Here is a 14,062-nt window from a genome sequence, read left to right as displayed (position 1 = left end):
CGAGCACACACACAACGGCAACGAGAAAAGTACTTTACACGGGACCGGAGTATGAGAGCCTTTTACCTTTCCTCCCCGGCAACGGCGCCAGAAAATAGCTTCGTTGCCGGGATCCGGTGTGTGTGTGCCGTTTACCTTTCCTCCCCGGCAACGGCGCCAGAAAATAGCTTAGTAGCCGAGATCCGGAGTGTGAGTACCTTTTACCTTTCCTCCCCGGCAACGGCGCCAGAAAATAGCTTGATGTCTACGCCCCCTCCTTTTCCTGTAGACAGTGTTGGGCCTCCAAGAGCGAGAGGTTTGTAGAACAGCGGCAAGTTTCCCTTAAGTGGATCACCCAAGGTTTATCGAACTCAGGGAGGAAGAGGTCAAAGATATCCCTCTCATGCAACCCTGCAACCACAAAGCAAGAAGTCTCTTGTGTCCCCAACACACCTAATAGGTGCACTAGTTCGACGAAGAGATAGTGAAATACATGTGGTATAAATAAGTATGAGCGGTGGCAACGGCACCGGAAAAGTGCTTTGCCCGGGACGATAAACAAGCGGTAGTAACGCGAGCGATAGTAACGCGAGTAAAACAGGTAAACAAGCAGCGATAGCGATATTTAGGAACAAGGCCTAGGGATTAGACTTTCACTAGTGGACACTCTCAACTTTGATCACATAACAGAATAGATAAATGCATACTCTACACTCTCTTGTTGGATGATGAACACCACTAATTGCGTAGGATTACACGAACCCTCAATGCCGGAGTTAACAAGCTCCACAATATTCAATGTTCATATTTAAATAACCTTAGAGTGCATGACAGATCAACACAACTAAACCAAGTACTAACATAGTATGCACACTGTCACCTTCACACTATGTAGGAGGAATAGATCACATCAATACCATCATAGCAATAGTTAACTTCATAATCTACAAGAGATCATAATCATAGCCTACGCCAAGTACTAACACGGATGCACACACTGTCACCATTACACCGTGCAGGAGGAATAAACTACTTTAATAACATCACTAGAGTAGCACATGGATAAATTGTGATACAAAACATATTGCAATCATAAAGGGATATAAATAAGCACTTCACTATGCCATTCATAACGAGCGAATAAGTATTACGTGAAATATAGCCTAAGAGACCCACACGGTGCACACACTCGTCACCTTTACACACGTGGGACAAGGAGTCTCCGGAGATCACATAAGTAAAATCCACTTGACTAGCATAATGACATCTAGATTACAAGCATCATCATATGAATCTCAATCATGTAAGGCAGCTCATGAGATTATTGTATTGAAGTACATAGGAGAGAGATTAACCACATAGCTACCGGTACAGCCCCGAGCCTCGATGGAGAACTACTCCCTCCTCATGGGAGACGAGCGGCGTTGATGAAGATGGCGGTGGTGTTGATGGAGGAGCCTTCCGGGGGCACTTCCCCGTCCCGGCGGCGTGCGGGAACGGAGACTCCTGTCCCCCGGATCTTGGCTTCGCGATGGCGGCGGCTCTGGAAGGTTTCTCGTACCGTGGCTTTTCCGTATCGAGGTTTTAGGTCCGGGGGCTTTATATAGGCGAAGAGGCGGCGTCAGGAGGTCGAAGGGGCGCCGACACTATAGGGGGCGCGGCCCCCTTGGCCGCGCTGGCCTAGGGTTTGGTGGGCCTGTGCCCCTCTCTCGGCGGTTCTCGGGTGTTCCGGATGCTTCGGGCAAAATAGGAACCTGGGCGTTGATTTCGTCCAATTCCGAGAATATTTCGTTACTAGGATTTCTGAAACCAAAAACAGCAGAAAACAGGAACTGGCCCTTCGGCATCTCGTCAATAGGTTAGTTCCGGAAAACGTATAAAACATGTAGATAACATCAATAATGTGGCATGGAACATAAGAAATTATCGATACGTCGGAGACGTATCACCCACCATGCAGCCTGATACACCCGCATGGTGAGGCCCATCTCCCCCCTCGCGGCTCCATTGTTGTTCATCTTCGCTTTGATCTCTTCGTCCTGAGGTAAACCATCTACAAAAGGGATCCCAATCACCAGCTCGAAGCATGGCGAACCACGGAATAGAAACATGAAATGGAAATTGTACCAGCAAAGATTGGAGGGGGACGCCACCGGAACGCTGCTGGCTCACATGTCCAACCTCTCAAACACAATCTCCTTTGTCTCCATGTGAAGAGGGAGAAGTCCACCCTTGGACTATGCATTTGTGGTAGTAGTTTGATATATCTCTCTTTTGTTCTATCAATATCCTAGAATCACATGAGATTCCATCATGATTGTAACCATCTATATGTAACCCCTTTTTGGTGGATCTTTGGCTTTTTAGATTGGTATTTGTGATTGCAATTTGTAGTTTGTGATTGATGTATGAGTAGATGTATATTATCTACTCTGTTCTTGAGTACAAGTTTTGATCCTTTAGTATGATATCGCATGAGAGGTGAAACACGTGAATTATTTGGGGTCAAATGGTAGTATGGAACTGGATAGTGACTAGAAAGTTTGGGTCCTACTATCGTGTTTCCGTTTCCGTTGTTGCCTCCACTTGGGATAAATCAATGCATGTGTTACTATCACCAAGTGACCAACAGTGGTGATCTCGTATCTTTTGAGGTAGCATATTTAATATTGAACATCATGTCATTGAAGAAAATGCAATATAGTTTTAACACAAACTAGATTTACATAGATGGCTTTCATTATAACACCGTATATTATGCAAATATAATGAAATATAGCACAATATACTACTACCTCCTTCCCAAGGCTAAGGCCTATTTTTTCAGAAAGTCAAACTATGTTAAGTTTGACTAACTTTTTATAAAAAATAATTAATAGGTCAAATACAAAATTAATATTATTAGATAGATAATGAAATATATTTTCATGTGCTATCTACAAAATATCATATTTATTGATAGTTTATTCTAAAAGATTGGTCAAACTTTACTTTCTTTGACTTTTCCAAAAAAAATATAAGCCTTAAGCCTTGGGATGGAGGTAGTACAAAAGAACATATATGAATTTTTGATACATCAACATCCTCAGGGAGTGGTGTTTTGAAACATGGGAGCATATGCTCCCTCCATTTTAAAATTCATCTTACACACATTTTGAATTTTAAAAAAATTGAAATGAAAAATTTGCACGTACATCTTCACGTGCTACGCGCTCACAAAGTTGTTTCATAAAAATGGAGTTGTCATGTGACGTGTGTAAAAAAGACAACACTCAGTGCTAAAAATAATGCTTTTTACAAGATAAATTTTCTTTTTTTTTTCATAGACCACAAAAATATTGATTTTTCGTGTAACTTGACGAATGCACATATATTATGGAGATGTACATGTAGAATTTTTTGTCAAAATTTTTTGACAACTCGAAATATAATTTTTTGGTATAGGGAGCATACGCACCCGGGAGCCGAATTGAATTTCTGAACATCCTCAAGCTTAACCAATTCTCCTCCTCGAGCATGAAGGTGATAACTAAATGTGATTTGTAGTTTGTTGTCAGTATATACACAATATAGAATTCATGATTTTTGCAACTCGAAGTATAATGGTTCACTTATAAGGAAATGACAGCAAGCAATCATCATGTGAAGTAAAAGTGAACATAAATCTCAATCATTCATAAGAATAAAGACATCTTGAATAATACCGAATGAACAATTACTATGGAATTAAACAAGACTTGTCTGCAAGATATAAATGATCATAAAGAATCTTATGCATTGAAAATTTATCCTACATTTGGTCATAGGATAGATCTTTTGATAAACTTTGTTTCTTTGACTCAAGAAATAAGTTGAAAGTAAATCTAAAGTAAGTTGGAATTAAACATGGGAAAGACATATATATTCAAAATCTTTATACTTGAGGGCATGCTTAATGATCACGATTCATCATAGTATCAAGTTCCATTGCCTCTATCATAAGCATATTTTAATTGCGGAAAAAAGTTAAAGTAATCAACCATTTTCATAGTATTTTGTATAAAAATTCATTTATTTGTTTCATGCCCATATAAGATGATCAATGGCTCCACATGCATCCTAGTTTTGACTTCATCGCACTTGCTACTTGTACAAGATATCACTGATAAAACTCTAGTATACTATGCCCCTTTGTACGAGGAGCCACCCAAGGTGTTTTCAGCAAGGGCAGCTATCCATACTCCAATGATATGGCAATCATCCTTTCAATCATATTTGCAAGATTTGAGGATTTTGAAGACCTTTTGCTAAAAACTCTCACTATGTAAGCATAGATTTTGTGTCACAACGTTATGTTAAAGATATCATATACACATTTCCATCTACACATTATTCACTTTCTTTCTGCACCATCCAAAAAATAGTAAGAGCCACTTTACAAATGACATGAAAATAGACATTTTTTGAGTTGAAAATGCCCTCCATGACAGCATCGCTTATGTTAACAACCAAAAAAATGTCAACAAAAATATTAAATAATACTGTGTCAAATTATTATTATTTTCAGTTATGTCTTCAAGTTCGTGGTCACCCTGCAACTATTGTTTTATGCAAGCCATAGATGAAGACATATATGGCATCTACATAAAGTTTGGAATCTACATAAAGTTTCCCATGAGAAATATAGATGTAAGAGCATGAATGCTATATATAGGCATATATGGTGGACTCTGAAATAGCATCAAGGGCTAGCAATAGGGAGAATTTTGACCACTAATAAAAAGCATACAAAAGTGTGCATAGTACTAATCATTTCCTAACATGAAAGATAAACTTAAACTTAAATAAAAAAATAGTGAAATGAGCGCCAGTGCTACATGTGAAAGTTGTTAGAGATCATAAACTCAAGAATAAAACAAAAATACAAAGTTCCTCATATGTTACTATTTATCCCTTCACCAATCTTTTATAGCATCCAAAATAAAACATCATTATATTCCTATAGATAAATGAAAACAATAAGTAAATATAAATGTGGGGGTATTTTATTCCAAATAGAAATTAATAAACAAAACTTAAAAAATAGATAAAGATGCTCATAGTTTTTGTGATAGGCGTATGTTGCTCAAAAAACTAAGTTAAGAGGTTTGCAAACCGAGAGTGTGATAGGTCCATTGGAGTTCCTTGGGCATCCCCAAGATTATGGTTTTCACCATTCTTAGATAGCTCCTTTCTCAGCTAGACTTGTTTACTCTTTTTTTTTTACTTTTATCCATATATGATGATGATGATGATGATGGTGATGATGATGATGATGATGATGATGATGATGATGATGATGATGATGATGATGATGATGATGATGATGATGATGATGAGAAGGAGCAGGAGCGGGAGCAGGAGGAGGAGCAGGAGGAGGAGGAGGAGGAGAAGGAGAAGGAGAAGGTGAACCTCCCCAAGCTTGGATTTATTCACAATGGTCTAGCTAAATCCAATGAAAGACTCCAACAATGTTTTGGATGGATAAACTTGACGATATGACAAATTGGTGATGATTCTTACGGTTTCCCTGGCAACGGCACTAGAAAAGGCTCTTGATGGCACCAGGTTTACGTGGGGGTCTATGGATCCCAAAGACGCAAATTACTTTTTGAAAAGTTATTGGGTATGTTATTCTAGATACTAGTGTTTCTGCAATATCTGAAGAACTATATGATCAACCGGAAATAGTTGCCATCAAAAAATGTAATATTGATCTCTTAATTTATGATATTTCTACCAAGCATGGTTTAGGTAAATTTAATAATATTATGGTTGAATTGCATATGATTTTTATGCCCGTGGATTTTATTATAATGAACATCGGAAGAGGTCAATGTGAATTTTAGTTCCATCATAAGAAGTGGATGGTACACTTTCCAAAGAAGAAAGAGTTGGTTAATAAGGTGAAGTGCTCACATGATCTCGGCCCCTCTTAATAACAAGGTTTGAAGTTTTACCAAATTTTGATGATTATGAGTTGCAGATTTCTGCACGTTCTACTCATGGAAATAATTTTCAATATTTATTGGTAGATCACATGTGGTGAAATTTCTAGTGCAGTTTCAATTTTTTATCCTTTGTATATGTTCAAAATTTGGAAAAAAAAAATCCTGACACTTCTAAGGGGTCGAAATAATTACGTTTTCCAACAGATGTTTTTTTGGACAGATTCTATCATTTGATTCCAAAGTGGTTTCTTTGAGGTTGTTCTTGATTCTTTTTTAGGCTTTTCAAATATTTTAGATGTTGGCCACTTAATAAACTCTCTGTACATTTGAGATTCTAATCTATTTTAATTTTTGGTAGGATATTGGATATTATCTTTATGCTACTAATGTCCCTGTGTAGAAAATGAAATAGGAGAAAGTTTTGCGTTGAAGTCTTTTGATAGGAAAAGGAGGAATAAAAAACAAGTAGCTATCAAAGAATGGTGATAACCATAACCTTGGGAATCTCCATGGTCCCCACTAGACCTATCACACTCCCGGTTTACACACTCTAAACTTTATTTTTCGATCAACATACAACTATCGAAAAAAAACATGGAGTGTGTTTGTCTAGTTTTAGATTTTAAGTCTTGTTTGGGAATATTTTTGGAATAAAAGACCACCACATTTATATGTACTTATTGTTACCATTTAGCTACTAGAATAAAATCAAGTTTAGTTTGGATTCTCTTAAAAAAGGTGAAGGGATTAATAGTTACATATGGGTAACTCATTACAAGTCTCACACTTTGTGTGATGCTTTATTCTTGAGTTATGATATCTTGCAGTATCACGTGTAGTATTAGAACTCATTTGCCTCCATTATGTTTAAGTTTTATTTTATCTTTCATGCTAAGAAAATGAGTATCTATAGATACTTTTGCATGCTTTTTCTTAGTGATCAAATTTCTCCCTTTAGCCTTTCTACAAGAATTCAAGCAAAGCTCGCATATCCAACTATCTTGAGCCAAGTTATTCCAGTGAGTTCACCATATCTACCTTATGTATCATTCTTGCTATTTCAAGTATATTACTCATGGGACATAATGTGGATTTCAAATCATGTCTGTTTTTCCTATGATTTACACGAAGAAATAGTTGTGGGGTGATCATGAATTTGATGGCACAATAAAAAATGATAAAATTTGACATAGTAAGAACGATTATGTACTCCCTCCGTCCCAAAATGTAAGGCGTCTAAGGATTAGTCAAAAATCCACTTTTTTAAGTTTGATCAAGTTTATACACAAAAATATAAACATTTACAGTACTGAATCAACATGAATAGATTCACCATAAAATATATTTTCTTAATATGTCCATTCGATATTGTAGATGTAAATATATTTTTCTAAATATTTGGTCAAAGTTAGTAAAGTTTGACTTTTGACCAGTCCTTGACGTCTTACGTTTTGGGACGGAGGGAGTATATTATTTTGTTGACATATTTGTTGGTTGTTAACACAAGCCACGTTGTTATGGGCACCCCCTTCATCAAGTTTTTAGGAGGTGCGACGGCGTCTAGTGAGGTGGTTTCAGGTTAAAAAAAATATTCTTTTTGTATGGTATGTTGAATACTATAAATAGACAAGGGTGAAGCCAGGTTCTACCTCCATTTCGGGAAAAAAAATGCAATATTAAGACACAAGCAACACAAGTATTTATGTTAAACCTAAAAACTGCAGCCGCATCGATGACAATAAAAATTAGGGTGTCTCTATAAATTAGTCGACTGAGACTTAACTTATATCTCAGTCGAATTACATTACTGCATTTCAATGCGGATCTAAATAAAGTGCAAACAACAACAAACACGAATCTTTAAGCAGAAACAAAATCTAATAGTGGAGCACGTGACTGAGACATAAGCTACGTCTCAGCTAGCTGAAACTTAGCAATTCGTAAAAATTGAATATATATTGTGCATAAATACAGGCCGGCATGAAGATGAACTACATATATATATATATATATATATATATATATATATATATATATATATATATATATATATATATATATATATATATATATATCACAAGTATATGCGGTGCAGGTATCAACAATGAACCAGTCACCTATGGATGGTTTGGAAAAACAAAAGAATGGAGATCAAAACGATCGAATTTGATGCGCTTTTCGCTTCTGGGCGTCGTTCGCTTATCGCCATCACGCCCAGAACTCGCCGTGATAGAATAATTCGGTCAGAACCCGGTGGAGAAGGGGATGGACGTGCCGGCTAGCCAGACGTCGCCGTCGATGAATGACCCCACAGTGAAGGTGCTGGCCTCCGACGAGCTGCTGATCACGCGGTAGCCCTTCCACTTCACCCGGTTGGACGTGCTAGCTCCGGCCCCCGTGTTCTGGTACTCGCCGTAGTAGAGCGTGTCGAGCGCAAAGGTCCCGTCCCACGCGAGCCACCCCGCGGGGTCGACGACGCTGCCCAGATCCGACTGCAAGTACACCGTGCGCGAGTACTGCTTCCACGGCCTGCCCAGGTACGTCCGGAAGCTCGACTGCACGGCGGCGAGGTCCGACGCGGCGGCGACCTTGCACTTCTGGATGGAGATGCCCGTGTTCTGGTTCGGGTCCGTCCGCCCCTGCGCCGTGTAGACGTTGCTCTGGCTCGCCATGGGCCGCCGCGCGTAGAGGTTGCAGCTCTGCAGCACCACGGCGGAGTTGCCGAACACGAAGTCGATGGTGCCGTAGATGTCGCACTCGCGGAAGAACTGCCGGAGGGAGTGCACGTACAGGGTGTCCTGGTAACCCACGAAGCTGCAACGGTAGAAAGCCGCTAGGTCGGCGCCGACGCGGAGCGCCACCGCTTGGTGCTTCGACGGGCCGGCCGAGTTCTCGATGGTCAGATCCCGGGCCAAAAAGTTATTGCCCACAACCGCTGCAGCATTACCACGCACGATAATTGGTTAGATATATAGCATTACAGCAGCTTACTAGCTAGTTTGTTCATAAATCGGTTTCTCAAATGCTAGCTTGCTATTTTTCAGGCGCTTTCTTTTTTCGACTAGAACTGGATCACCTAAAAATGTACAGTAGATGTGGTTTTAGCTGCCAAAAAATAAACAAAGTGGGGAATGGGATGATGTAATTTGGCTGTTGCAGAAATGTTTAGAAAATTGACCTAGATTTAAAAAATAGCTACAAAATCACCTCACGGGTTGCTACAAATTGCTGGATGAGCAATTTTCTTGTAGGGAATACATGAGAATAAGTGTCCAAATTATTAGAGCCATAGTCAATCGAAATATAGTCATATTATTTGGATCATAAATGTAAATAGAGTGAGAAAACGGAACATGGTGTTTTGGCATATAGGTCTAACTGTACCTATTATTAAGAACACATTTTAAGTGTACTTTTTTTTGGAAAAAAATTGGGTTTACATTTTGACATTATATGTTCAGATATAGATTTTAATGAAAAAATTATTTTGTGTGGACTGTGTAAAAAGACAAAAAAAAACATGTCTCTTCAAAAGCTATTTTGGATTACCGAAAGTTGTCTCTTTTTGCAAAGGCTTTTTTTTGGCAAAATTTTGTGTGCGAACATAGAATGTCTAGATGTACACACATATATTTTTCAGAACCTTATACAATTTGATTTGGTCAAGATGCATCTACACCTATCACCTAAAATGGATTCATTAAAATGTACAAATACTAGTTTCTGGTTTGAATATGTGTGCAAAAGGAGGACTCACTGTATATTTTCTTAACTAAATCTCTTAGATCGACCCCTTCGGGTGTATCATTTAGGTTAGCTGTGTTTTATTCAGGACTTTAATATGGAGCGGATGTTATGCGAAGCAAATATATTCCGTAATTTCCACCTAGCGGTGGTCTAGCCTGATAGTTGCCACCCACCGTCGATAAAGAAATCAACGGCGAACAAATCCTTAACTCATCATTCGCTCAATACAATTTTCCAAAATTTGGTGCATTTTGAATAATATATTGGGAGATTTAAATGATTAACCATGCATGCACACTAAAACAGCTACGGAGTAGATTTAACAACACCTGTTGATTTGTCTACAAATAGCCATCTAGGGCTCTAGGCAGGTCATGAATCCCAATCTCTCTGGAGGAGGCGTTTTGGCTCATAGGAGCAAATGCTCCCATTATACAAAATAATTAAAAATAATTTTAAAAATGGCAAAAAATTCTGACATAATTTTTTTGGTGTACATCATGACATTCTATGTTAGTGCACAAGTTTTCGTGGAGAAACAACATTTTATATGGCGTGTACAAAAAAGACAAAAAAATGTCCTGTACGTAGTCATGTTATAGCATCAAAATTTGTCTTTTTTACAGGAGCCACAAAATTTTTTAGTTTTTTTTGAAAACTTGTGTACGAACATAAAATGAGTAGATGTACATGTAAAAATTTATTTTAGAATTTTTTGACACTTCGAAATATTGATTCACATAATGGGAGTAAATGCTCCTATGAGCCAAAGTGAATATCCCAATCTCTTTCTACATCTCCACTATCTTTGTGGGCCAGGTTATTATCCTCATTCACATCTAGCCATAACGACCGAATAGGATGTGGAGGAACAGACGCAGACGCTACATGGAAAGCGTCGCCTCACATGCAGCTGCAGCATGTGACCACGCGCAAGGCAACAATCAGGCCCGTCTGGGCTGCCACACTGCACCGTGAGCGTCCTACGTATATTGATTGACGACGACGAAGACAAACTGACATCGACTGCCCCCCTCAGATCCGATCAAACTAGGCAAGACTAGATACTTTCTCGGTATGAGATTATAAGATTATAAGTTTTTTAATTGCTAGGTTTATAGGACTAGTTATAATGAAAAATATCATATAGTGGTATCATGCATATACTACAAGTGTATGATACTATCTCTACAATACATAGTATCATGTATTAGTAGGAGCATCATAAGCTAACTATATTTATTGATTTGTAGAATCTCAATACAAACACATACAAGATTGGTTTGGAATTATTTTTTCTAGCTTCTAGATGCTATGATATGATATCTACATATGATACTACTATTATCTTTTTCATCATTACTTAATGTGATACATCAGCTTTTTACATGTATGTAGTACATGATACTAGGTATGATACAGTATCTATCGAAGATAAGATGTCTTATTTATTGTCTTCTCTTTTAAGGCATGTTCCTTTTATTTCTCTCTTTTTCAATAGCATCTAAACTACCAGTGCATGTAGCAATTAATGAAGGCGATTTTTTTTTGTTTCTACCGAATTATCCATCTAATCTTGTAATCTCTAACTGAGGGAGTAACAAGCAGTACGGCTTAACAACATTTATTCTAACTAGACAAAAATGTGGAGAAATGACTTTGTCCAGAGCATCCCCCACGAAATCACTCTTTTTCGTTGCATTTTAATACTATCCCTGTTCATTTAAGGATGTCTTAAACTTCTTTTTCAAAATATGCATGTAACTAGATTATGTTTTAGTGTGCATATACATATAGATTTGAATAAAGTTGAGACATTTTTTATGAATTGAGGAGTAGTACAATTGAGCTATCCAAAATATGAAGAAGTTGAGAATTAACATATGGTTGTTAGATGGTTAGGAGGGCAGTGGCACCCACCAGCCTATCAGAGTTGAAATCTAATGTTAACACTTTGGTGTCTCATAAAAGAGAAATATTTTTCAGTGCAATGCGACATTCCCGTCATTAACGAAGAGCCTGTGTTGACTTCATCAATCTTAGATCAGCGAGATCAGTTTCTTGGACTCAATCTCTCAAAGCTACTCATAAGGGTATGATGTATGTGTATGTGTTATAAGGCGGGTGTATGTTTATATTTGTAACTGTCTGCGTCTGTACTGAGGTTTGCGAAAAGATATGACGATGCTTAATGATTAACACACATCGCGAAAAAAAAGCGACAAGCGACGTCCACAAGACCTCCCATGCACGAGACAATCGCCTATCGCAAATCATTCTCTTTTCTTTATGAGATAGAGACACACGCTTGATTAGGTAGGTGCAGCATTGCACTCCGATTGTACAAAGTCTGAAGCAGCCATTCGCAAAAATTAAAAAAGGACGCGTGATAGATATGGACAGCCTCAACCGCTGCAGGCACATGCTGCAGCCTCGCAACTTGCCAACCGAAACTGCCGCCTGAACTGTGGCTTAGCATAGCATGCACTGCAGTGCACTGACTGCACCGACGCATACGGGCAAAATTAAGGGTTCCCAGCTCGATCACGGACGAAAACTTAATGCTACGGGCAGCCATGCATGCATCCGCCGACCGAGCAGTCATTGCCGGCCAGCCTGATAATCCTTTGCCATGGATCGCACGGATGGCACGCAGAAAAAGTCCCACTTTTGCCGTGCACTACAAACGGTGAAGTCGTACATCTCACCATTATTTCGACAGGAAAACACCATTACGGACACATCGCGTACATCGCTACATGGAACTATGGTCTATGGAAGATTGCTGCCAATGCTAGCCAACTATACTGTCCGCCGCAATAGTGTTTGCATAGCATCGTCCCGTGCAATATACCATATGGGCACATATGTGCGCAGGGGTTCTATGATTACTCGGTACTGTGTGCACTATTCCCAGCCATCCTAGCTTGGTCACGCCAATTAGTTCTGCTAGCTTGTGACGAAATATTTTGCCTACCTTATCGGTTTCAATTTTTGGATAAGTTGATTAGTGCGTCAATTTAAAATGGTAATATTTAGCCTCATCGATCTGACCCACCGACAGAAAAATAAAACACCGATAACGAGAACCCCACCCTCCCATGTCGACAGCTTCCTTGCTTGCGGGGCTAGGCCCCCCTCCATCCGCGAAACTAACTCGAGAACTTTCTCTTCTGCCAAGCTCAAGTTCTTCTGACCCTAAGAGTTGCGCAGGTCTTGAGGGTGATCGCTGGCTATGATCCCGCGCCCGCAAAGATACTCGGTGGTGACGATGAAGAGGACACGAAGATCTCGGTCTAGGATCTACCCCTATTATTGCGTCTAGATCGCAGAGGATCAGGTATTGCGAGCTTCCTGCTCAAAGGCATGTCGCAAGATAAGCTTGCCCAAGACGTCGAACCAGAGCACACCGCCCAGGTGTGTGGGCTACTATCGCCGATATGTTCAAGGGGCATTCCAAATCCAGTCGGCATGCCGCATTGTGCGTGACACACACCAACATAAAGAAAAATCATGAGACGACGGCCTCGCAGTTTATCTCCAAGTTAAAAAAAGGAATTCATTCAAACTTGCTGATGCATGTTATGAATAGCCTTACATTAATGAAAGTGTTGAAATATATTACCCGTCTTTCTATCGGTTTGAACTTTTAATTGAGTTGACTAGTGCATCAATTCAGTGATTTGAAGCTCTGTCACGATCACAAACGGCCGTTGCCCACAGACATAGTTACATGGAACCATGCTGCCAATGCTACCCGAATCCTATCTGGTGCAACAGTGTGTTTGTATAACATGCATCACCCGTCGCAAGTGTATGTATAAATGCAGAGGCAGTACATGCGCGCATGGGTGCGATCATTACTCGATACACTGTACTCCTTCACATCCGGCCAGCCAAGCTAGGTGAATTAGTGTTTTCTTTTCGGTTTTACTAGCTGAGAACTAAATTTCTGCTTAGTCAAGTCCAACATGGTTCAGGTCAAAAAAAAAAGTCCAACATGGTTTATTTGCATCGTGATTCGTGCATATAAGTTGTAAGGTAGTTTATAACTAAGTTTTTTCAGTTGTATGTGAGATTGCAACCGAGATTTTTCAGTTGCAACTAAAGATCAACTAAAAAATGTTTTGGACCGTTAGATTTACTTCGGGATTCGTGCTAATTATGAGTTGCAACTAAGATTTGATGATATAATGTAACTGAGAAACAACATTATTTCTCATTTAACTGAAAACTAGTCACAACCATTTCAATTTAACTCGATCGCGACATTCACATGCACGCACTACATGCATGAGTACATGACCACATGCCGTGAAGTTGGTGTGCGTAAATTCGTACAGCAAAGCAAGCAATTATGCTCTTGG

General features: G+C 39.2%; 1 protein-coding gene across 2 annotated transcripts in view; it reads right to left on the bottom strand.

Annotated features, from left to right (window-relative positions):
* Positions 1 to 8,029: 8,029 nt before the first annotated feature.
* LOC124674499 (pectinesterase-like) overlaps positions 8,030 to 14,062 on the bottom strand; it is a 65,897-nt gene continuing 59,864 nt past the window's right edge. For both annotated transcript variants that reach the window (XM_047210542.1, XM_047210543.1), the window contains one exon: positions 8,030 to 8,883. In XM_047210542.1, the coding sequence (XP_047066498.1) occupies positions 8,192 to 8,883 (692 nt within the window). In that variant the 3' untranslated portion in view covers positions 8,030 to 8,191. The remainder of the gene's footprint in view (positions 8,884 to 14,062) is intronic.

This window comes from Lolium rigidum, chromosome 7 (assembly GCF_022539505.1).
Source record: "Lolium rigidum isolate FL_2022 chromosome 7, APGP_CSIRO_Lrig_0.1, whole genome shotgun sequence".
In the NCBI taxonomy this organism is placed as follows: domain Eukaryota; kingdom Viridiplantae; phylum Streptophyta; class Magnoliopsida; order Poales; family Poaceae; genus Lolium; species Lolium rigidum.
Note: the sequence above shows the minus strand (reverse complement) of the source record. Positions and strands in the feature narration are given on the sequence as shown.